This window comes from Aspergillus aculeatus, assembly GCF_001890905.1.
Source record: "Aspergillus aculeatus ATCC 16872 unplaced genomic scaffold ASPACscaffold_13, whole genome shotgun sequence".
In the NCBI taxonomy this organism is placed as follows: Eukaryota; Fungi; Ascomycota; class Eurotiomycetes; order Eurotiales; family Aspergillaceae; genus Aspergillus; species Aspergillus aculeatus.
In genome coordinates, this window is record NW_017962988.1 from 1,072,705 (window position 1) to 1,096,219 (window position 23,515).

At 50.2% G+C, this 23,515-nt stretch overlaps 5 protein-coding genes across 5 annotated transcripts; 1 reads left to right on the forward strand and 4 right to left on the reverse strand.

The window, feature by feature from the left end:
- Positions 1–895: 895 nt before the first annotated feature.
- Positions 896–7,095, reverse strand: ASPACDRAFT_45845 (protein kinase RIM15; the record flags this gene model as incomplete). The annotated part of the gene is made up of 2 exons (XM_020201690.1): positions 896–6,469; positions 6,526–7,095. 2 exons carry the CDS (start codon positions 7,093–7,095, stop codon positions 896–898), a joined length of 6,144 nt encoding a protein of 2,047 aa, XP_020054087.1.
- Positions 7,096–13,701: 6,606 nt separating this feature from the next.
- On the reverse strand, positions 13,702–15,790 carry ASPACDRAFT_53834 (GMC family oxidoreductase; the record flags this gene model as incomplete). Its single annotated transcript, XM_020202805.1, has 6 exons — positions 13,702–13,754; positions 13,825–14,320; positions 14,389–15,271; positions 15,326–15,355; positions 15,408–15,705; positions 15,775–15,790. The coding sequence occupies 6 exons, from the start codon at positions 15,788–15,790 to the stop codon at positions 13,702–13,704; spliced, it is 1,776 nt and encodes a 591-aa protein (XP_020054088.1).
- A 558-nt stretch (positions 15,791–16,348) lies between these two features.
- ASPACDRAFT_1858473 (uncharacterized protein) lies at positions 16,349–16,988 on the forward strand (the record flags this gene model as incomplete). Its single annotated transcript, XM_020197614.1, has 2 exons — positions 16,349–16,692; positions 16,803–16,988. Exons 1-2 carry the CDS (start codon positions 16,429–16,431, stop codon positions 16,986–16,988), a joined length of 450 nt encoding a protein of 149 aa, XP_020054089.1. The 5' UTR covers positions 16,349–16,428.
- Positions 16,989–17,209: 221 nt separating this feature from the next.
- ASPACDRAFT_80498 (C-3 sterol dehydrogenase/C-4 decarboxylase) lies at positions 17,210–18,695 on the reverse strand. Its single transcript, XM_020205667.1, has 2 exons — positions 18,109–18,695; positions 17,210–18,028 (listed from the first exon to the last, which is right to left on the reverse strand). Exons 1-2 carry the CDS (start codon positions 18,682–18,684, stop codon positions 17,366–17,368), a joined length of 1,239 nt encoding a protein of 412 aa, XP_020054090.1. The 5' UTR covers positions 18,685–18,695; the 3' UTR covers positions 17,210–17,365.
- Positions 18,696–18,921: 226 nt separating this feature from the next.
- ASPACDRAFT_123664 (ubiquitin-conjugating enzyme E2) lies at positions 18,922–21,408 on the reverse strand. Its single transcript, XM_020196666.1, has 8 exons — positions 21,059–21,408; positions 20,960–20,993; positions 20,761–20,855; positions 20,676–20,697; positions 20,529–20,625; positions 20,462–20,473; positions 20,239–20,407; positions 18,922–20,180 (listed from the first exon to the last, which is right to left on the reverse strand). Exons 1-8 carry the CDS (start codon positions 21,089–21,091, stop codon positions 19,323–19,325), a joined length of 1,320 nt encoding a protein of 439 aa, XP_020054091.1. The 5' UTR covers positions 21,092–21,408; the 3' UTR covers positions 18,922–19,322.
- Positions 21,409–23,515: the final 2,107 nt, after the last annotated feature.

Here is a 23,515-nt window from a genome sequence, read left to right on the forward strand (position 1 = left end):
ATTCGGGTAAAGACGAGGCGGCGGATCTCACATGTTGATACTTCTCTTTCCTCTCTCTACATATCTAGATACTTGTACATAATGATCAGATGAGTTCACAAGATGTGATTGAATTTTAAATACTCAACTCCGTGGATGCTATATATACAGGACCTGGATAGAGATAATGAAAAGAAAAAAACGGCAAGAGAAGAGGAATGACAGAAGACAGAGAGAATGGCCATGGGACAGGGCATCAGCAATGCGCCACATATATCCAGCTTGCATCGCAAAACAAACCCGGTGGGGGAAGTCTATAGATAGTTGCAACCCGATCCAAATTTTGGGCAGAATTGCGATAAACAGTACGGTATACCCCCACCACGACTTTTTTATCTCTCCATTCTCTCTCCATTCTCCCTCCCACTTTTACTGCAGAGCGACAGTCATACATACATACAGGCAAAAGAAGATGCAATTTTGAGGATCGCGGAGTGAGTAGAAACGAGTCAAGGGTTTGAACACAAAGGAGAAGGGAGAATGATCTGGCAGGCGAATAACGGGGTCATGTTAAAAAGAAAACAGCGAGATGCAGATGAATGAGTACCAAGTGGACAAGAAGAAAGGTAAAAGCGAAAGAAGAAGACAGAAAAAAACATTCAGACAGCCTGGTTGTGGTGATCCAACGCAGAACAACTCCAGAAACACCCGCTCAGCCTTGACATGCATGCGAGAAAAGCAAATATCTGATAGGACGAGGAAAAGTTGAAACAGGATTCCCAGGGGGTGTGTCTGATGAAGAACGGACGTTTTTGAGAGAAACAGGAATCGAAGCGAGCCGGCCCGGACGGCAATCGTACAAGACAGCGACGGCGTCTATCTTTCTAGGACCGAATGACACGAGATAGTTATTCTATCACTGAGACTCATCGTGGGTAGTGCCAGAGTAGAAGCTGGGCAAGGGGGTAGGCAAAGGCCGAGGTGTCGCTTCGGCGTCTGTAATCTGATCGACAGGTGCATCGGGGGATAAGTCTGCAGCAGAGTAGGTTTCGCTTATTTTGGAACGGGGAGTGTCGAAATCGTCTTCTATAGGGGCCAGGTCAAGATTGCTCTTCGGAAAGACGATCGGAGGCGTGATATGCCCTTTTTTGAAGGGCTCAACGTTGGGCTTGTGAATGGTACCAGGCGCAGACCTAGTGTCGGGTGGAGACGATTCATCCAAGAAAATGGCAGGTGGGTCCATCCTGAATCCTAGCTCTCGCGTTGGAGAGTGCTTAGGGCTACATTCCTCTTCTTCCTCTTCTTCCACAGTGCTGATGATCGCCTCCTCGGGAACATGGAGGCCCTCGTACTTCCTCTCCATAGTGAAAGGGTGGAGGCCACCGTGCTCTTCGCTATCACTGATTCCAGAAGAACCACCACTCCTGCGTCTTTCCAGGGACTCTCTTTCCTTCTTCAGGAGCTCCTCACTGCCGCTGACGACGCTTCCTCGACTGTTCGTCCTCATCATCTCTATGCCCAACTTGGAACCCGGTCGATGGGTTCGGTGACGCGGACTGCAAGTTCGCGAGGGGGTATTGCCTAGCTCTTCATCCTCGTCATCGCCGGATTCGCCGCACTCGTACCGCTTCCTTTCCAACGACTCTCTCTTGGCACGAATTGCCTCGCTAGATCGCTGTTTGTGGGGGGTCGTAGTCGCCTCCGAGGGGACGGTTGCTGGGGCCGAATCCGAGTGAAGCAGGTTGGGGAAAGGAACTGCCTCGGGACCGCCCCTGTAGCCAGCATCTGTGCTTCTTCTGGCCTTATTCGACTCTTCGGTTATGCAAAGTCCGCCCTTGCTAGGGATCCAATCGTCGTTGTTCCGACTCACAATCACGGGAACATCATCAGTCTTGACAGATTCCATATCACCAAAATAACTACTACCGATAGAGTCCTCGCGACTAGACCCCTGATATGAGCTAGAGGGAACATGTACAAAGCCAGAGGATGCGGTCGAACTCGGGCTATGCTCAACCTGACTCGAAGGTTGGCGGAGCATAACTGGTGCTGGCATTGACAGGGGATTGAAATCCTTTGGAGGTGGCTTCCACTGACAGAATTTACACAGCGCCTCAGTCAGCTTCGTTGTCGTAGGAGGTTTCTGGATTAGTGAGTCAAAATGGTGTGTTTCTGGTAAATCTTTGAGATAGCCTGTGACTGCAATGATAGGTGTATGTCGGTTCGCACTGCGAGTCTCGCGTACCATGCGCGCAACATCCGCACCATTGACTTGTGGTAGTTTGAATTCTGTCATGATGATATCGAACTGGATATCACTCAGGGCATAACGCATAGCCTCCGCACCATTGACAGCCGTGATTGTGCGACATCGAAGCTTTTCGAAAAGACGTTCCATGACAAGTCGAGAGACCGGATGATCCTCACAGATGAGTACGTCCAGAGGCCGGAAGAAGGGCCCCTCGGGAAAATTGATCTGAGAGAGTCGCCTGGAGCTTTGGCGGCGCCGTTGGACCTTGAGTAAGGCTTTGGTTCGAGGATCTTCGTTATCCGAAGAGGAAGGAGAAACATCAAATAACTGACTCCGGCGTTTGTGATGAGTTCCCACGTAGGTCTCCTTTGCCAACGATGAGGAAAGCTCGCCATCCTGAGAGCCGATGGTTTGTGACCTTGTTCGTGATGCGGGGGCACTGCCGTGACGTTGTCCTGAAGGAGTTTTGTCAGGAGAGTTTCCTGCAGCCCGCGTGGTCTTGATTGGTGATGACGCAGTCGATCCAAACTTCAGGCTTGTCATTCGATTCGGATCTGCTGTCGTTGTCTGTAACGAGCCGGTAGACTGAGAAGATGACGATCCTGACGTTTTCCTGCGCTCGTGGTTGTGGCCGGTACTGAACTGAACAAGCAATGGGGACGAAGGTTGAGATGGGCGACTGGGCGATGAGTTGGCCTGACTTAGGGCCGAAGGAGAGGATGGTCTGTTGTTGCCCTTACTTTGAGAGAGAGTCCGCTGCAAAGACATTGGCAATGGACTTCCCTCAAGAGAGGGCGGGGGAGCGGGTGCAGCTTGTTCTTGTCCTTGGGTTTGGGATGACTGAGCACCAGCGGATGACGGATGGCGTTGCTGAGCCTGCATCGCCTCTTGACGCAATTTTTGGATCACATCTTTATTGGCTTTTTCGAGCATGGGAAGGTTCTTGAAAGAGAAACTGCCGAAGTCATCGGCAGGGGCGGGCTCGCTCAGCCTCCTGCTTCGTGATTCTCGCACATGAGGCGGAATGTGGAGGGGCATCAAAGGTCGTTTCATCGCGTTGACTTGAGAGCGCACCTTGAATAATGCATCATGAGGCCGATCTTGAGGATATGGCCCGGCAGTCATTGGTTGTGGAGGAGTTGTTCCGTCCTCAGTCTCTTCGGTAAATGCTTGAAGAGTAGCACCCCGAGTATCGAAATACTCCGTGTCTTCTGGATTCTCGATATTTGGCACGAACTGCGCTTTGTCCTCTAACAAGGTATCCCAGTTGATATCCGAAAACCATCCGTGGCTGCGAATCTCGGCCCCACCATTTGGATACTTCTCCTCAACATTGGCGCCAATACGCTCTCGAGGATTGATGGTCATCAACTTGTTCATCAGATCGATCGCTTCGTCTGAAGCCAAGTCTTCAGCTTCCTCGGGCCAATTGATCCTACGGTGAAGTATGTTGTCGAAAACCTCGTCCGGAGTTGCTGCATTGAACGGTGGATACCCAAATAGGAACTCAAACATGATGCAGCCCAAAGACCACCAGTCACTCATCTCATCTTGACCGACGCCGTTGATAGTCTCCGGGGCCAAGTAATCTGGAGTGCCCACAAAACGTCGACTATGATCCTCGGGGTCGAAGAGTGCCATTAGAGGGGGCATCATCGACTGTTGAGGTGGAGTGCTATACGAAAATGAGTTGCTCAGAGTTGGCTGGAAAGGGAATAAATGAGGAGACTCCCCAGCCTCACTCTGACTCTCCTCCTCGAGCGTGTGGTTGGCTGTGGGTACAGGAACGGGCATCGAGCCCTGGGTTTCACCGCCCTCGTGGAGGGATAGTTGCTTGAAGATTGCATTAAGGCTCTCGCTAGCTCCGCTGTCACTTCGATAACCTGACGCTCGCCGTGAATTTTGCCGGCTGGGTCCGTTTTGATTGAGGTTGAAATAGGATGGCTGAGGCATACTGCCCGCCGCATCGGGCGTAATCAAAGGGGTCGAGCCTGGCGAAGCACCGCCTTGGAAATCAAAAGATGCCGAGCGCGAGGATGTGATTGATGTCGTTCGAGGTAGCGATCCTTGTTTGAGTAAATCGGGCGCCGGCTCGTGGTTCATGCTTTTCAGCACACGCTTTTGACGCCCAACGAGTCCCATGCGGGACAACCCAAAGTCGGTCAGCTTGAGATGACCCGTCTGATCAATCAGAAGATTGTCAGGTTTGAGATCGCGATGCACGATGCCCCTGCTGTGAAGGTGCTCCACGCCGAGGACTACTTCAGCGATGTATTTTTTGGCCCAATCCTCAGGCAGTCCGCCCAACACTTTAACCAGCGAAGCACAGTCACCTCCGTTGAGATACTCCATTACCAGATAGAGATAGTCTTTACTGGAAAATGTCCAGTAGAGCTTAGCGACAAAATCACTCTCGCCCTGCCACATCATGATTGCGCGTTCCGCCTTGACATTGGTTACTTGGTTTTTGGCAACCATGTCCGCCTTCTTCAAAACTTTGATCGCAAAATATTCTCCAGTTGCCTTCTTCTTCGATAAGTACACACTACCAAACGCACCTTTGCTGATAGGCTTGATAATCTCGAAATCCTTAATCGAAAGCGGAGCTGGTCGTGGCTGGGGTTGGCTAACGGAGGACAGGTGTGGCGACACGGGCGGTTTGGCAACGTCAGACGACGTTGCCGACGATTGTCGACGATGGTGACGATAATGGAGTTGGGCCAACTCATTCGCATTCGCCGACGGCGACACTATCGGCGATGGCAGGCTATCAGCACCGCTAGAGAGACGGGCTCTAGGCATTCGCAGCGGCGAGTGAGGACCAGAAACCCTCGCGGGCGAATGTTGCCGGCGAGGAGAACTCGAAAGCCCAGGAAGCACTAAACTTCGACGCTTCCTCTCCAGACTTCGATCCGAAGATGGCGAATCAGTCCGCATGGTACCGGGAAAAATGGAAGATGGAATACTGCTGTCACTGTTTTCACCTGCATCAAGTTCAAGCAGCGACAGTCCCCGTCGAGAGGGCTGCGACGTTCCTAGCACGCCAGCAATGCTTTTATGGGAACGGGGCGTGGGACATTCCATAGGGCTGTTCGATCCAGTGGAGACGGCAACCGAGGCGCCTGAAAATTTGCCTTCCGACTGCGAGGACTGGAACCGATCTGGGGAGTTCCGCATCGACATAGTGAGGGCAGACATGGGACCAGGTACTGTCGCTTCTCGTTTGGCGTACAGAATGGGACTAGCTGCAGTGACCGCAGGATTGATCTCTGGCGGAGCATCATCGTCAGAGGCGCTAGAGTCACTGAGCTGACCGGCAGCGATGCGCTCAGCTTTGCTGAGTGCTGCAGTGATACACTCTTCTACCAGGATGGTGTACTCGATACGAATGCGCTCGGCGTATTCCACTATCCTTCTATGGCGAATCACAGCGTCCACTTTCGCCTTCGCAACCTGCTCTGTATCCGTGCAAAGGGCAGCCAGACCCTGTTCCTGCTCAAGAGTATTTGAGCTGGGTGACTGCCATTGTATGACCTGTGAGATGCGCGATTCCGATTGCGGAGACAAGGTACGGAAGTCATCACTACTATCGGCTCGCGAAGACTCCTTTATCATGGGCATGTTGATTTCCAGTGCCGTATCGCACAGGTCAAGGATCAACTCGACAATTCGAGCCAACGGGCGCCGTACTGCGAATGACCGTGCTCTAGCGTGTCCAATACCCGAGGCTGAATGATCTCTTGATCTAGGGGGCGTTCCAGGAGCAGAGTTGACGCTAGATGCAGACCCAGATGAGGGGGCTGATGCCATTGGAGATGGCCCAATGGGCAGTCCTTTGTACTCTGGTTGAACCGGTGGGGGTGTTGGACTTTCTCCAAGGACCAGCGGCCTACCTTGCCTTGCCTCTAGCGCGTCGAGCACCCGGACGATTGCATGGCGATGCTCATTGAGATTCTCCTGGGCAATCTGAACATCCATTTCAGCACGATGTTCTTGGAGACATAGATCGGAATGCTTCTCAAACCACCACGGGGTGATCTGACGTTCACATATGCGACACAGCACCGGGCTTGGGGCCGGGTGTTTGGAGGGATCAGGTTCACTGGCCGCAGCCTCCGCCAAAGTCGTCAAGTAGTTTGCCAACACTTCCGCACCAACACCAAGGGACTCTACCAGCAACGGAGGGAGGTCGATTGTGATTTCTCTCGGTTCCGTAAACGGTCGCAACATCCACATCGTCTATATTCCAGCCCATTAGTACCCTGTTTAGCTGTTGATTGTCGGAAAAAACCTACATGACCTGTTCCATCAGCCGTACGGTCAAAGACCATGATTCCTTGCCCTTCCATATGAAGGACATCATTGCGGTTCACTTCCTGCTCCGAGGCCTCTTCTCGAGCCTCCGACCCTTGAGCCTCCCCTGTCTCTTCTGCGATCGACTCCGTAACGGGCGGCTCCGGCGAATATTTCAGGACCGAGTCAGGCCCTAACCGGACGGCAAACCGAATGAAGCGGCTATAAGAATCATTCTCCTTCATGCTCTCTATCGTATCGTGGAAGACATTTTTGTTGCCGACCAGCAGATCGGAGATCATCCGTCCTTCTATCGACTCCGGTGAGGTTCCCACGACCTGCTTCCACGACGGGCTGACCCATTTGACACGGCCATCGAGGCCAAGGTCGACAATGACGTTGAGGGTTTGTTCCGCCGCTTCCTTCAGCTCCTCCCGTTCTTCCCGCATATCGTCGAGACTTGGGGAGCGAGAAGGGGAGAATCTCGAATCGATGGCTCGTGCCTCCTGCCGTAAGGCTGCCACGGCCGGAGGCGCGAGGTACTGAACATCGTCGACGCCATTGCCCGCCATGCTGAACAGGCAATGCTGGGAGGGACGATCGAGGGATTCCGCGGGGAGTGAGTGATGGCGACTAGACGAGGTGTGCAGTATTCGAAAAATAGTCGGATATCGAAATCAAACAATGAGCAGCTTCCGAGCCGGACCGTCTGCCGGGCAGAGCGGGTGCCCTTGAATTGAGAGTTATGGATTCATCCGCAGCATTAACTGGCCATGGCTCGATAGCGGGGAGGCAGACGACGAGTGCGAACGGGCGCGAACGAGCCAGTTATTGATTCCGACCTGACAGCTGATTTATCTTATGCGTGATAGATGAAAATTCGACCTGGAAAGAGAGGATAAAAAAAACTTTTGGGATCACGTAAGGACAAGAAAGCGAAAAAGAGCAGGAGACCAAGAAAGAATAGCGGCTATGCGGGGGAATGGCGCGACGGAGTGTCAACGCGAAGCCAGGGTGATTGACGGTGTCAACCCCCCGAACGAGGTCGACAAGATAAACTATGGATTCGAAATTGAGAAATGGATCTCAGAGAATTCGAGAGCCAAGCTAAGCTCAAAGCCACATAGACCGAGAGAATATACAAGTCAGCAGAAGAAGGATGAACAGGGCGAGGGGATGCGGTTGTGGTTTTGGGTGATTAGAAACACCACAGGATTTAAGAAAAGGAAACGAAGGGCAGCGGGCAGCGAGCAGCGAGCAGCGAGAGCCGAAACAGAGACAAGACAGACAGTGAGTGAGTGTGAGATGGCTGGTAACAAAAATGGATTACCGAGCTAGTACGGGAAGTACCCGGCAGTGGAGTGGGCAGTTGCCCTGCAATAGGTGAGAAGTTGGTATGGTTCCGTCACATCCATCCGCTGGCGGGAAAAGCAAGAGCGGAAATCTTACCAGAATACCCAATCAATACCCACCTTTTCAGCTTATCGGAGCCCGACATTAAGATTGAGTGAATATGAGGTTCGAGGTTCAAGGTTAGGTATTGTAATTGACTTTCTCAACTCAGGTTATTCTCCAACAGAACACAGTCTAGCCTCTACAAATTGAAGCCATATCCCTTTCTTCTTTCTCAGCAGATACACTCCATTCGGTCTGCCGAACACTGAAACTGACTCTAAGAGGCGTCAGTCTAGTTGGGACCGTTGGTGACGGTGAGGATCCAGTTGGGGTGATAGCATGATTGGACTTACGAGTAGACTCGCTCGTTCACTCACTCGCTCATAGTTACAGTTTGACTAACTAATCAAATGACTGACTGATCCACTTGCTGCTCATTATCAAAGGCTCCGGCCGATCGTTCACACCACGCCTCTCCGACTTAGGACTAGAACAGCTAGCGTTGACTACCTTTTTGTCCTTCTCCATTGCTGGCCAACATTGAGTGGTTCCAGCTTGTTATGTTGTGTTGCGTTATATGAGCATTCGATGGACAGACAACTTTCCCCCCTGCGCCCTCGGGGCAAATGCCACACATCCATCGCTACAGTTGAACTTGGAAACCAGCTAGCTGATTAATTCGACCAACTCATTAGCTTAGCTAGCAGCAGCAGCAGCAGCAATCCATTTACTACGAAGACATGCAAGAATTCTATGTACCGTTAACGAGCTAAAATGCACGGGCTCGGATAGCGTCAGTCGGTTCATCATTTCAGTATCTTGGCTCTTATCGTCGACTGACTCCAACAGTCAGCCATTCGTGGGACCCTCCCAGGCCTTGCTGTTCGAGAAGCAATCCTAATCAAATGATCCCTGTTCAACGCCCGCTTTGCGATTCGACTTCCGACCCCGAGACACGGCTCGTTTCCTAGGATGCCATTATTTACAATCCTGAGTGACAAAACTCGCCATCAACATCATCATCATCATTATCATATCGTCATCATCGGCCAGGAACCAGCAATATCCCCCTCATCTCATTCCCCATCCTCACCCTCCCTGCTGCTGCTGCTGCTGCATCACCACGCAGAATGCAAGCAGAGCCCTTCCCTCGTACTTACGCTCAGATGATGGTTCCCCGGTCTCGCAGCCTGCCTAAGGGATGTCAGTCCGAACCACAGACGACACCTTCCGCAGCCACGAAGCGCCACTCCAGACCCCGTCTCAACGGTCGGACCATTTCCAGTTCATCACGCTATGCAATAATTCTCAATTTTCTGGAACTTTTGTGCAACCTAAAACTTTTTACTTATGGTTCAGCCCTCGCGACGGACTTTGTGGAATGTTGATGAGGGATAGATAGGGCAGGGGGGGAATTGCGGCGGTCCAATGATTGGAGAAAGCCCTCCACGACCTTCATTTTACCTCGCCTTCCTGTACGTATGTTTCCCTCTCTAGAGCCAATCGTAAAACATCAGTCAGGACGTCACCGCCCGCCCAAAACGACATTTGAGGGCTCCGGTCCATGGAACCAACCGAAAAGAAAGTGAGTCTCATCTACTCCCTACGTTCCAGGGATCCCACTTGCCGGAACCATCCAGCTATCTGCTCACTTGACTTCGCATTTTGCCCCGTTCGATACATCATCGAGACCGGAACAGGGGATCTGCTTTCTGGGGGAGGATCGACCCAAAAAAAGTTGGCCCATGGTGTGTCTGATACTATTTGAGGGAGGAAAGTTCGTTGGTAAGCGAGGTTTAGGTCGGCTGCAGTGCTGCGCAGCAGCAGCAACAGCAGCAGCAACAGTATGCAAGTGGCACGCAGTCCGGCCGAGGGGTGGTCACTGGCCGACGAGACAGATCAGACTGTAGAACCACACTCAAGCGGGGACTATGTAAGTACACGGCAGGTAGGTCGGCATCTGCATTTGTTAAGGATTTACAATTCGAGCGCGTGTTAGATCTCTTGAAAGGCCAGGTTGAGGATTGAGTCGTGCATGGATGGTATTCGCGAAGGGTGATGAGCTCGAACTAACTATATCACCACCATTCAGGCCAATGTACCCTCAAATCTTGAGACTAGCCAGATCATGAAACCATCAAACTCGCTCTTCACGACGGGGGGACGGTCATGCAATCTAAGTTACACCTCATGGTCTTATCAAGGAAGCACGGCTGAGATTCCGGTGGAATCTGCGGGGTAAAGAAAGGTGGGGAGGGTCCAAAGCTGATTTGATTGATTGACCGATTGATTGCTTGATTGCTTGAACTGGGGCTGGACGGCAAGAAGCAAGAGGCAAGAAAGCGGATTCCCTGAGCGAGTACGGGAGTACAATACTTACTGTTAGTCAGTCGAGAGAAGGTCGTTTGCGGCCGTCTCTCGACTTTACTTTTTTTGGTGTCAATTCCTACTATGTACAGAGTAACTTGCTATGTACTCCGTAGGTGTCTTCCAAGTTCCCTCCTTACTGGCCGCCGCCTCCGACCGCGCATACTACCTATCAGAGCAAGCCATGATCAGTCCAAGTTTATCGCCCCCCCATCTCCCGCAAAAAGCTTCCCCATCCTGACTATGGTGTTTTATGGTTAGACAAAGCTCGATCATGATGATGACAATGGATGTTGATGATTGAAGTGTGGACCTGATTGTCTCACATCATCCTCCCAGATCTGGGGGTGCATACCATACCTATACGCCACCCCTCCCCTTCCCATGTGCACCAAATGAGCTGGTACACAACGAAAGCAACCCCTGCCAGCCTGCCCAGCATCCTAGTATGCTTCTTTGATCATCTTCAGGACTGCTTCTGGCTCGTACCGCGCGGACGTTATGATTACACCCTCTGTTGAGCAGGCTGTTGGCTTGTTTGAACCATGAAGTACTGCGTTCATTATACATCAAAACTAAACAGTACAGTACAGCACTTCTACTCCGCTGCAAACAGGAACCACCCGCGACAAGGAGCGCCGCCTGTGTTAATCCTTACCAAGACAGGATTCGCAGAAGAGTAGCCGACGTGCGATAAATTTAAACATAGCAGATAACAAGAAAATACCAAAGAAAAAGCATGATCTTGCCTCCATGGTTTGTGGGGGATAGATCATCCAACCTTGATACTGCCGACGTCCAAATTATGAATAACTACGAAGGGCTCTGAACTATGCGGAGTACTGTACATCCTACACTACCCTCACATCTACCCTTCTCCTCTACAGAAAATCTCCCCCGTTATCCCCTCGCATCTTCCCCAAGACCAAGACAATACACCTAATTTCCCCAACACACAAGCGAAAAGCAAAACCCAGACCAAACCCTTAGTAATAGTACTGTACCTCCCGGCAACCCGTACGAGCACGAGATCATCTGACTACCAAACTTCAAACCCAAAAAATAAAAAAAAAAAAAAGAAAAAAAGAAAAGAAAAGAAAAAACTAAAATAAATTTAACAAGTAGTGAATATATACTGCCAAAACCTTGGTAGACCCCACGAACAATAAACATGAATAGACCACTGCATTTAGAGTTTCTGGTCCTCTCTCTCTCTCTCTTCCCTCCCTAAGTACAAGTTTAGTACTACATACATACTTCCAGTCCATACTTTGTAACTTTTTTTTGTCGTCTTTTTCTGCCCGCACACCACGCACACCCTCTTCCCCTCCCTCCAAACCTATTTCGACTTTTATGCTCCTCGTGCAAACGTTTCCCTTTGCGTTTCAAGAGTATGAGTAAATGCACCTTAACGTAATTAACCAACACAAGTCATCAAGTGAAGATAATCAAGTTGTGCCAGGACTGACTTTCTCTTTAATAATCCATGCCCAGCTTGCTTGCTTGCCGTTCGTTGCTCAGCAACTAACTTGGTCCTAAACCCTTAACACTCGAGTACAGTACCTACCCTAACTCAATAAGTCTCAAGGAACAGGAATGTCAACCATACCGAGCGGGACCGGTAGTTTTGAAGCTACTTGGTACATTACTGTACAATCTAGGATTATTTGTGCAATCGTTAATACTACTTAATTAAATGGTTACCGACTGCCGAACGGGGCAGTACCATACACGTACCTAGTACATTTAACTATCTCTTCTCATCCCATGGGAATGTCAACAGTCACGCCGAGTCGGGTTGCAAGGGGTGGAGGGGGAACGGAGGACGGGGAGGAGCAGAAGGAGGGGGAGGAGGGGATAAGTCAACACAAACAAAGACCTCTACCTCACAGAAGCTTTTCCGTTTTCGCTTCGATGGCGCTGTCAACCACCCACCTCATCATATCATCTGTATGTGACTATACCATCGACATCCTGTAATAGGATATAATTTACAGGGAAAGAGAAAAAAAAAGTAGAAAAAGCAGAAAGGAAGGGAAAATAAAGCTCTGACGTCTACCTATCAATGTCATCAAATCTCGCCTGTAGAAATCGACATGGGAGGATCAGAGAAACAATAACAAGCACGGAATAAGGAAAGGGCGGTACCTGTTACCTAGTACAGTACTGTACATAAGTACCAATTCAGCCCGGCTCTCAGTACTATACTGATAGCACTAGAGATGGTATGTACAGGTGAGTGCCATCAATTGCATGCCATACATACAACGCAGGATGATCATCCTGTTGACAACATTGGAGAACTGAAATTCAAACCTCTGCCTACTCCATCATCCCACCTATCTAACTAACTCAGCCCCCAAGCAAAGACTAATTGATCAATTGAACTCTACTATATCAGAGGAAAAGCCATCATCACTAGGTGATTTTCACAATATGAATCTCCAACACCCTAGTCTCCTTGACTCAATCCCTTTCTCTATGAAAATCATACCATTCAGATCGCTTCCCACCACAAGCAAGAGAGGGTGAAAAGCAGATGCAAGTTACAAACGGTCGCACAAATGATACCATGACAGCCCCCCTCTCCCCCCTTCTTTCAAGTACTGTAGTACAGTGCAACTAGCCGAGTCAAAGATACATGAACCTCGTCTATCAACACGTAGACCTAGGCACTCGATAGACCCCCGGGTTGATGCGTGCCGTGCATGCCATCTTCGACCACCGGCCCCCTCCCTCTCATACCTTTTGAAAGATGATCTCACAAGTTATTGATCCTCTGAGCCCCCCGAAGTGTATATGAAGCAAAATAAGAAAGAACAAAATGGTTCATTCTTTCTCGCGGTGATAGGATGAATTTCTGATCTCGTTCCCCGGGTTGGTCGGGCTTTCTTTTTAAACACCCAGGGAAAGAAAAGACAAGGAACCTTCGGTTCACCATGGCGTCAACGTACACAGAGGCAAGACTATCTAGATTCGATAGCCATAGACTTTGACGTGGGCTCAGGAATGATTGACTTTGGGCTTCTCAGCCCACACACCTTGAGCTATCACATGTCAGATGCGTCGTGCAAAGCTCGTGGGTGCGACCCGACTTTGAGAGATAGTAAGGTAGTTGCTGTACACAAATCCTCCACACTCATCCATGGTAATATCATAATTGGTTAATCAATTGAATATATGTTGGCTAATTGACTGGTTGGTGAGTGATCGCTATCATACATGATAATCGTGCAAGAAGCCGGTACTGAGGACGTACTTTTGCTGAAGTTAAAACCTATCTCCACCTTGCCCTTCCCTGCCGTTGAACCACGATACTATATATCTCGAATTACCGAAAAAAGCAAGAAAACAACGAGGAACGAACTGATTAGCGCACTAAGATATGACGCTTATTAGTCAACAACCCGGAAATGTCACTCGTTAGAGCCGCCTATGATATCAGCTGCTATCTTCTCCGCCAGCATATCTAGAGCAAATCAAGTCAGCATGACTGCATACTTGTCAGGGACGGTTTTCTCTCATGGGAAGTGACATACCAACGACCGATTGAGGGTGTCCTGGAGGTAAAAGCGGGAACGCACTTGCGTCCACAACCCTCAACCGACTCACACCAAATACTCTCGCCCGGCTGTCTACAACAGCCATTGGATCATTGCTGGTTCCCATCTTACATGTACAGGCAGCATGATAGATAGTCATGACGGTGTTTCGAATGACTTCAAGGAGTTGCTCCTCGGTTTGAAACTGACTACCGGGGAAATACTCATCACCTTCGACAATCGGAGCGATTGTCTGAAAAGCCTCACGAACTCGACGATATATGGCAACACAAACTTGTGCATCGGACTCTGTCGCAAGCCAGTTCGGGTTGATTATAGGAAGATCATCTGTGTCGCTGGAGGATATTGTAACGTTTCCACGCGATGTGGGTGCGACGAGCGTGCCTAGAATGGTCGCATATTGTGCCCCGTCGGTAGGCTGGCTGAAGAAAGGGTCCGCAAAGTCACCTGTGTAAAGCGCCGCCGAGATGTACTGCTCATGAATGCCAGTGAGTACCCAGTGAGTACAAGTTAGAAGGCCCCGTGAGTTGGAAGACGTACCTCTGCCTCTGGCCAAGTGGGAGCAAACCAAGATAGGTGCTGGCTCGTCTCACCCGAAAAGCCTCTGCGCAGGTGCTCTGGAATCTTTTCAAATGCCAGGTAATCGCCGCCTGGATTAGTCAACACACCTCGTCTCGCTTTGGTGTATTCAAGGACTTGTTGGGCGAAAAAGGCAGGGTTAGTGGGAACGCTAGTTAGAGTGTGCATAGCAACTCGATATGTAGGCCCGAACATAACATGATCCCACATGTTCTGTCCAACACCTGGAAGATCGACAATCTGCTGTATGTCATGGTCGCCCAAGATATCTGTGGGCCCGATGCCCGATACCATCAGAAGCTGTGGGCTGTGGAAAGCACCTGCAGAAACTATAATCTCGCGTGTGGCTCGCAGAGTATAAGTTGATGTCGTGTTGCCGGTGCGAACCACCACTCCTATTGCTTCCCTATTGGGGTTGAAGAGGACCTTCTTAGCCATTGTCTTTGTATATAATTTGATCTTGAAAATACTGTCATCAATTTGCCCAAAGGCGGTCTCAGAGCTACACCTGGTCCTATCTGATGGGTGAATGGTCAAACTGCAGTACTGAGCGCCTAGTAGCGTGCCGCTGTTGAAGTCCTGGGTCTCTCCAAAACCTATATCATGCATTGCGCGCTCCATCCAGCTGGAGAATGCGACACTGTCCACGGGGTATGATACCTGTAGCGGCCTGCCCTCAGCGAATGCAGCTGGGTTATAGCCCGCCGACGCGTTGGGAGGACGCTCCGAGTTATCGGGGGGCGTGAAGGCGGTCGTACGCTGGAAGAACGGAAGGACACGATCAAAGGTATAACTGTCGTCCTGGACGAGCTCAGCCCACCTGTCCATTGTGCCAGTGTCGGGTCTGACTTGCACCCACAGTTAGTATGAGGCAAAGGACTAGGGTCACACAGCAGACCGATTGTATATCATCAGATTGAGTGCGGATCTGAGCTAAGAAATCAGCATGGTTCTGAGAGTGTCAGCCTTCAGAAACGTACGATCCACCAACGCATTTCCCTCTGGCATAATGTATATCACGATGATTGGCACCGGGAACACTTTTCGCAACAAAGCGCCAGTCAACAGGCGTCGCCGTGTCCACATTCGCTCCAATACCAACGACAGCCATGCCAGGGATCTTCGCTAAAGGATGAGCTGTTTCGTAGAAGTCTCCAGCTTCGACAAGTGCCACGCTAAAACCATGCTCGGCCAAGCGCGCTGCCACTGTTACTCCTGCAGTACCGCCGCCGGCGACGACATAGTCGAAGACAGCATCGACATCGGGATCGCCTTCCTCTGCACGGTGCAAATGAGCTGCAAATCCGTGAGCTCCTATGGCTGCGACCAAGAGGTAGAGGACGAGACGTGACAGTGACAGCATGATGCAACGTTTTGAGGTTGTGTGATATCAAGGATGATGAAGGGTAGCAGCAATGACAGAAGCAGCGAGCACCTTGGGCTTATACATGATCAATTACCATAAGCACAGGCAAGAGCGACCCGGTGAGGGAGCACTCGTTCCACTCCAGAAAAGCTTCTTCTCTGCCAGAAGAGAAAAGCATGCAAGAGTAGTAAGGTAAGTGGGGTATAAGGTCGGGGGTATTAGGAATAAACGGTGACACAATCGAAGAAAGAGAATGAGTGCGGTTATTTTTTCTATCGATCAGGCCTTTTACAATGGTCTGCGATTCGTCGCTGTGAGCTTGGTGAATGTCTGCGTACATCGAGGCCACTGTACAACAGATGGAGACAAACGTGGTGAATGGTTTGTTTGCACCGATGGCTGTCAAACGACCTCGACAGCCTCATAGAGACTTTAAGAGATCTTACCCTTCGACTGTCATCAAGAACATCATTACTACCGCCATCTTCTGACATCTATCCTCATCATCAATAGCACTATCAGCTCCACAGCCATACTCATCCTCGCGCTCCGCTTGGCTCGCTACTCTTATCCTAGAATACCTATCTCAAATCCCCCGACCCAACACCAACACCAACCCGACAACCAACCTCACAATGACAACCTCCAAGTTCTGGCTCGAGTTCCCCGACTTCAAGCCTAACCCTCACGCCCCGATCACTGAGGAATTCAAGCGCCTGGCTGCACAGCGGGGCTGGAAGCCGGGCTCCAGGACCTGGCGCAAGCGATGGAACGCCTTCGTCAACATCGAATACGACCGAGTCATCGGCAGCCGCCTGGCGTCCCTAGAGGAATGGCGCAAGTTGTGTGCGCTCTTTGATCTGCCTGGACCATTTCCTTCCATCACGAAGTGCAAACAGGTATGAGCGTTCTTCCCATCCATCAAAAGAGTTAAGGAGGGGAAGAGATGTAGAAAGTTATTTCGCTCTGAGTACAAGAGAGGCTGACAACGGTCGTTCAACCTCCATAGGCATTGTCGACAGTGCATGTCAATCTGGTGGACCTGATCGAATGTCGGCAATCGGACACGAAACCGAAGACCTTCACGAGCGTGGCGCAACTTGCGAAATATACCAGGGACACGGGGAAGTTCTTCCACAGGACCCTGGCGAAGCAGGACAAGTTGCTCAAAGTCTTCTTGAGGAGATTGGCCTAGTTGCCCGCGGAGAAGTGGTGTTTCCCAACTGCGTGTTGAGTCCTTCTATTCACGCGCTCGAGATCCCCGTGGGTCCTTCCTGTCTGTACGAATGGCTTTTCGTGTGCGGCTTTGGTTGGGACATGTTGGATAGCAGTAGACAAGGTCGTGAAGCGGCATGTGCGGTGATTCAAGAAAGCCTGTAAATAAGATAGACTTATACTCAGAAGAAAGGCTTATCAGTAAAAAGCATCCGTTCTCTCAGTAGCTGTCGACTACTGCGAAGATTGAGATAACCACCCTTTTTGATGCATTAATAATTATAGACAGGGTCCAACTCAAATCAAGCGATTTGTAGGAGAAAATTAAACGTATATTACATCGACTCCATGACCCGATCACAGCGCCTTCTTCTGCCCCTCAAGTCGCTCCCTCTCGACAACATATCCGACTGCGCGAGCAAGACCCTCGTCAACCGGAACAATGGCTCTGTATCCCAAGCGGTACTTGGCCTTGTCACACGAATAGTAACGTGTCATGCACGAATAGCGCACCATACGTCTGGTCAGTCGGGGAGTCTTACCAAAGAGTCCGAGGACCGTCTCTGCAATCCCGCCGATGGGGCCGAGGGCACTTTCTGGGAGCTCCCACACCTGATGGGGCTCTACCACCTTGCCAGTGAGAGCCCAGGCAGCATGGGTCATATCCCAAAAATATACCGGCGAGTCGTTGGTGATATTGAACGCTTCTCCATCCACCCGCTCATGATCCAGAGGTCCAGCCTGTCCAGCCTCGTAGCGCGCATGAGTCGCAAGTAAGCGGTACGCAGCGAGGGTGTGCGAGTAGGCGACATTGCCCACGTATGTGAAGTCGAACAGGTTGTTGTTGTCTCCCAACTGCATTCGGAGGACGGTCGGCGAAGCCTTGGCAGCGTGTTCCAGGATCTTGAATGTGAATGTCGTGTCCTTCTCACCGTAGATGCCAGCGGGGCGAACAGCACAGGTGACCATTCCAGAGGGCGAGGCGCGGTTGTACTTCAAGGCGATTTCTTCGGCGTCGGCCTACCCGCAACACATAATCTGATTAGCAATTGATATATGAAACGGCTTGGGGCCGGGGTGCCCAGGGCTTTTGAACGTGCCTTGGTTTCTGAATAGTACTCCAGCTGCAATGGTCCCCTGATAAGTGGCCATTCTTCCGTGACATTGATCAGGTCACTCTGCGTATCATGGACCACGGAACTCGAACTCGTGTAAACAAACGCCTTGCACTTTCCGCCCCAGTCGCCGCGCTCACCACCCGCAACCTCTAGCAATGTCTTGGTCCCATCGACATTGACCTTGCGCAGTAACGGCTTGTTCCCTTCCAACACGTTCGCGGTAGCGGTGTGAATGACGACGTCCGGCTTGACGGCGCGGAAAACGGACAGCATGGACTCGACAGAGGTGATATCTCCATCGTAGTACTCGGCGCCAGGAAGACGATTGTTCGTTGTCCGGAGGTCAACAACTGAGACTTTTGCTATGCATCGAGGGTATCGATCACCCAGCTTGGGGTAGTCGAATCTAGTATCACCTTGCGGCTTGGGAAGTGCGACACTGGGATCGGTTTCCGAGGGGAAATTGAGTAATTGGTCCACAATGTGCCACCCCAGGAAGCCGCATCCTCCGACCACCAGGACATTGCCCAATTCGAGAGTAGACCGCTTAGTAGACATGACGGAGGAATGTTAAAAGAAAAAAAAACAGCCGTAGGGTAAATGGTGTGGGGGGGGGGGGGGAAGGGAGAGGAAAGGAGGGCGAAGGAGACGGAGCGATCGAGTTAGCTGGGGCGGCGTGGACCAGACGGAATACGGATTGGAGGTCCGCCTCCAGAATCTCCGGATCAAAGCTCGGGCCTCCCCGCTAGAAATGCCACACATGAATCGCCATGAGACTACGTAACATGATAACTACCTATCTTCGCATTTTTCTAGTGTTCATTCTGGCATGTAACTATAGATAAGGCTACTAATGCAAGTAACGGAACGTAAGCTCTTCGAGAAAAAGAACGTTGCAACAGCATTCTTTTCCCAGCCGCCACTTTTCAAATCCATGCGCCACTCACAGTAAACACCCATCTCTCCAACATGGCGATGCAATCGCCCGACCATTCATATCCCTGTGGAATCATTCTCAGAAGCGCGCAAATCTCAAAGTACAAGGGAGAGTCGATGGCACTGAATGCCATTCTAGAAAAAGATGTCGAAGCCGTGACAGCCTTTTTCTTCAGAATAGAGTAGAACCTAACCAGCAATCTGGGTCTGTCACGGCCCCGCAGCGACGAAGCTAGGAAAATTCAAGCATTACCGCAAGCTTACTCCAATGTTCTCTCAAGTGAGCGTCTCAACTCGCGGTTGTATTTTCTTCGATCCTCGGGCGTTCCCCAGAATAATCGAGAGGCTTCAGGGTTCACTGTGGTTCGTGGATCATAAGGCGGGTTTTCTTCCTCCAGAGCTGCCACGATACCGTCGATATGATATCGCATCTCCTCTGACCGCTGAGGAAAATAGCACAAGACACCATCTGGGCTTACACGGACATGGAATAAGGAAGTTCTCATGGAAACGCGCGGCTGCACTTCTGGAAACTTCGGACTCAGGCGTATATCGATCTCGAATATACCGCCATCCAGATGTGTCATCGGCTTGCCAAAGTAGTTGAGCTTCCACACGAACGGATTCTCGTCAACCAGATTCAGGTCGATTGTGAAATTATTCTGGCTTTTCATGCACTCAATAATCTGTTCATATTGGCGCTGTAGGTTTACTGCAATGCCCCACTCCTGCTCTTTGGCCACCAGCCCTTCGGCAGACCAGTTGGAGCTTTCCTCATCAAGTGCAGTCTTTATTACCACCAGCCGCTGTTTCAGCTCAGCATAATCGAAGTGGCCGTCCATCGAATTGTTGGCCTGTTCGAAGGGCATCCTTGTGAATTTCTGTTTACGTAGATTTTCCAGCATGGCAGCATCTATTGACTGCATGTAGGCGCTAAAATACCACAAGAAACGTCTCTTGCGAAAATCGACGAAAGGAACGGAAGAGGGCTTGTCTTCCTCCAACAGTTCCCGTTCCTCGTTATCACTGAGTGAAGTACTTGCATCGCTTGAAGGGGTGATACTCAGAGACGCCTCCAGTGGCTCAACCACCGCAAGTCGAAGTGTCTCGTGGCGGATCTTTATGTAAATTAGAGCTTGGCAGGCACCAGCAAAGTGTGGAGATGACAGAATTCACCTTTGCAACATAATGTTCCGAGTTTCGTTTATCATGTTCCGACCTTGCAACCTCAAACCCAGGTTCGTTCTCGTAAGGATTGGAGGACATCAAGCTTTGTATCGATATTAGAATCGACTCGAGGCCCTGTGCAGACGACCATTGCTCTCCGCGTGTTCCGCGCCATGTTCTGCGAGGACGTTATCAGCCAAGTATAACGCCGATGGAATGTCAAGCTTCTTACCCAAGGATCGATCTGGGTCAACTTATCAGTTATCAGAGCCCTCATGCAGACGCTAGTGGAAACATACAAGCAAACCTTGCCCGTAGCATAGATATTGGGGTTGAACCGGCACCGGCCACAGTTTGTCGTTAAGGCTCGGACATTTGGCGGGTGGGTAGGGTAGTCTGCGAATTGTCAGGAGTGAAAATAGTTTGAGTTGGGCAGGCTTGCTGACCTCTCCCAAACTTGATTGAGAACTAGACAGTTGAGACCCGATTAGCACTGGGATAAAAAGAAAGAAGGCAGTAATGAAGCCTGACCTCGAAGAACCCAAACTGATATGGCGTATCAGGAGGCCCGAGAATGAGAGCATGTACATTTCGGATATCTGAATCATCGTAGTGTACAGCCAGAGCTATATGAAGACCACAAAGCCCTTTCCGTCAGCAATTTTGAACGTCTTCAAGTGCTCAGGTCCACTGAGGCGTATATGCGCTCATGGAGAGATGGAATACTCACATAGGTCTGCTCCTTGCTGGACCTGTTTGATCTCCTATAATTTCTCAAAGACATTTCATCAGTCAAGTGAGCTCATGACAAACCAAGGAACAAGTATACCCTTGTAAGTCGTAGGATCGCCTGATTCGACATCCTGATAGGGATGTAAAGCACGTATAAAGTAATCGATGAGCTTGTTGGTCGACTAGAAGGTTTGTCCGAAGCTATCGTAAGGAGCGTAAGATAGATCCTAATTCAAGTTCGAGCGCGCGCGCGGGGAAAGGTCGATGAGATCAGGATGAGGGGATCTTAGAAACCGTCTGAAAGAAACTGAAATCAAGTGTAGAGAATGTTCCTATCCAAGTCTAGGAAGATGCCTTTCCGAAGTAGGCAAGAGGTTGAAGTGGAAGGCCCCAAAATGCATTTGCATAGTTAGTGAATAACAGTTTGTTATAGTTAGTGGAAAGATGAGAGTGAGCTTGTTCTGCCGCATGGGTGGTGGGTGAGTGGGCGAGTGGTAGGCACCACCGGCGACGGGTGCCTGCCCCGAAGAACAGAGGCAGTGTCTAAACTAACCACTCCTTCATGTTGAAATAGTAGTTTGACTACAGTACCTTATGGTGAAGAAGCTGCAACCACTACCAAAATCATGCTCAATACACGAGATTCGCATTCTTTATCTCAACTAATGAAGCCCAGCCGTAGAGCGCAAACATATTGGCCTAGGACTGTTCCCAAGTATATTTACCTCACCGCCCATAAGCGACTATTGCTACCTTATGTCTTCGCCTCCCTTGTCATGTTAGACAAGAGCAGAGGCAATATATAGCTTATATGTATGATGTTGAAGGAAGAGATTAGAAATGATATGGGCTGTGAGGTGCTATGTTCTATAAGGATCTGTGGGCCAATATCAAATGCAGCATGATAATGTATTTTTAATGTGAACGCTGTCATGACTTCCAACGACCGCTTAGCTTCATTGTACGGGCAGATTTCTTGACCAATAGGTCTCGCCTCATTGTGGGAGCGTGGTGTCTTCCTCAAGCACTTCCTGAGGTACAGTATTAGAAGTACATGAGCTTACATGATGTTTTGTCTTCCGTCAAGATGTTCTAAAAGAAACTGCCAACTCGTGCTTCTTTCTGGCTACCACATGCAAATATAGCCGTTCTTGCTTTCTGCGAAGCAAAGGCCGAATCGCAACTCTGAGATCTGAGCCCTATAGGCCTGGAAGAGAGACAGCTGCTAGTAGAAAAGACGTTGTGCCTGTGGGCCGCGAAGTACGATACGGAGAAGGGGGTCGAAGACAAAGGAGCGCATAGCGCAATCGGAATGAAGCGATAAGATACTTGCGGGCGGTCGGGAGGCTAGACGGGAATTGAACCAGATTCTAAATCGGGGGGTTCCACAAGGCGAAGCTCGTGAGTATGATTTGCAAAGTTCCTAGACAAGTATTCAATCGGCCGGGGTCAAAAGCATATCACATAGGGGTTAATTGTCAGGGAAATCATCGTTTACTCCGAGCAAAATCCAAAGATAGCATCCAAGGACCACTTATTCTAGATTGAGTACTCCGTAGATATCTAGTCTCCACTTTGGCCAAAATTTACAGGGTCTGTTTCTGCCTGAACAATTGTTGCGCTGGCTATTTTTGGCTGACCAGGGGCTTTTTTTAGCCAACAAGACTAAACCGTCTGATGGGGTTGTGCCGTTTGTCTGGTGACAAGTAAGCTTAAATGATTCTTTAAATTCATCCGTCCATGGATTATGTTGACGTTAAATCCTCTCCAATCCTAGCTGGTGAAATTCTGCATCAGCCTCAGCCTCAGCCTCTTTCAACCCTTCAGACTGTTGTTGTTGTTTTTTGGGTCCAGTTGCCGGGTAGAGTAATGGATACACAACGCGGGATAGGGGATTCCCCATTTCTCAGTTCCCACCCGTCCATCACAGGCGGTGAATGAGGCGGTGACTCTTTTCACGTGACCGTGTCTAGTGGGTAGAGAGTGCCCAGCAATAATATGGGAGGAGGGCATAGGGGGGGAAGAAGAAAGAGAGGGGAGGAGAGCGACAAAGTGCCCAGCAGCAACAACACCCACCCTCCTCCAAACACGCGATCCCCTCTCCTCGCTCCTATTCCCTTCCACTTAGGTCCCAGAGACCGGGACTCGACTTCCTTTCTCTTTCTTTTGCTATCCAAATCCCTCTCGTCTCTTCCTGGGCTCTGGTGGTCCTCTACAAATACGCCTTGCTGAAAGGGATTAGGAATGGTTGTGATTCCAGACAGCGCACTCCGCCGCTTGTTGGTCTCACTCTGAGCTCCAACCCTTTCCCCATTCCGCTTCCCTCGACGACAGGCGGTTGCGCATCTTGAATCGTCTTTCCCTTGATAATTCCGCTTAATCTCCTGTTTTCCCGAGCGCTTTTCTATTGTCAACCAGCTTTGACCTTGCGCCCTGTTTTCAGTTGTTTTCTAGTTTCCCCGCAAGTCTCATCTACATGGCGTGAGGAGCGTTGCTACGGAAAAGGTCGCTAACTCCCTTAACGAACCCCGCGCACCAAACTTGGGACGATTAC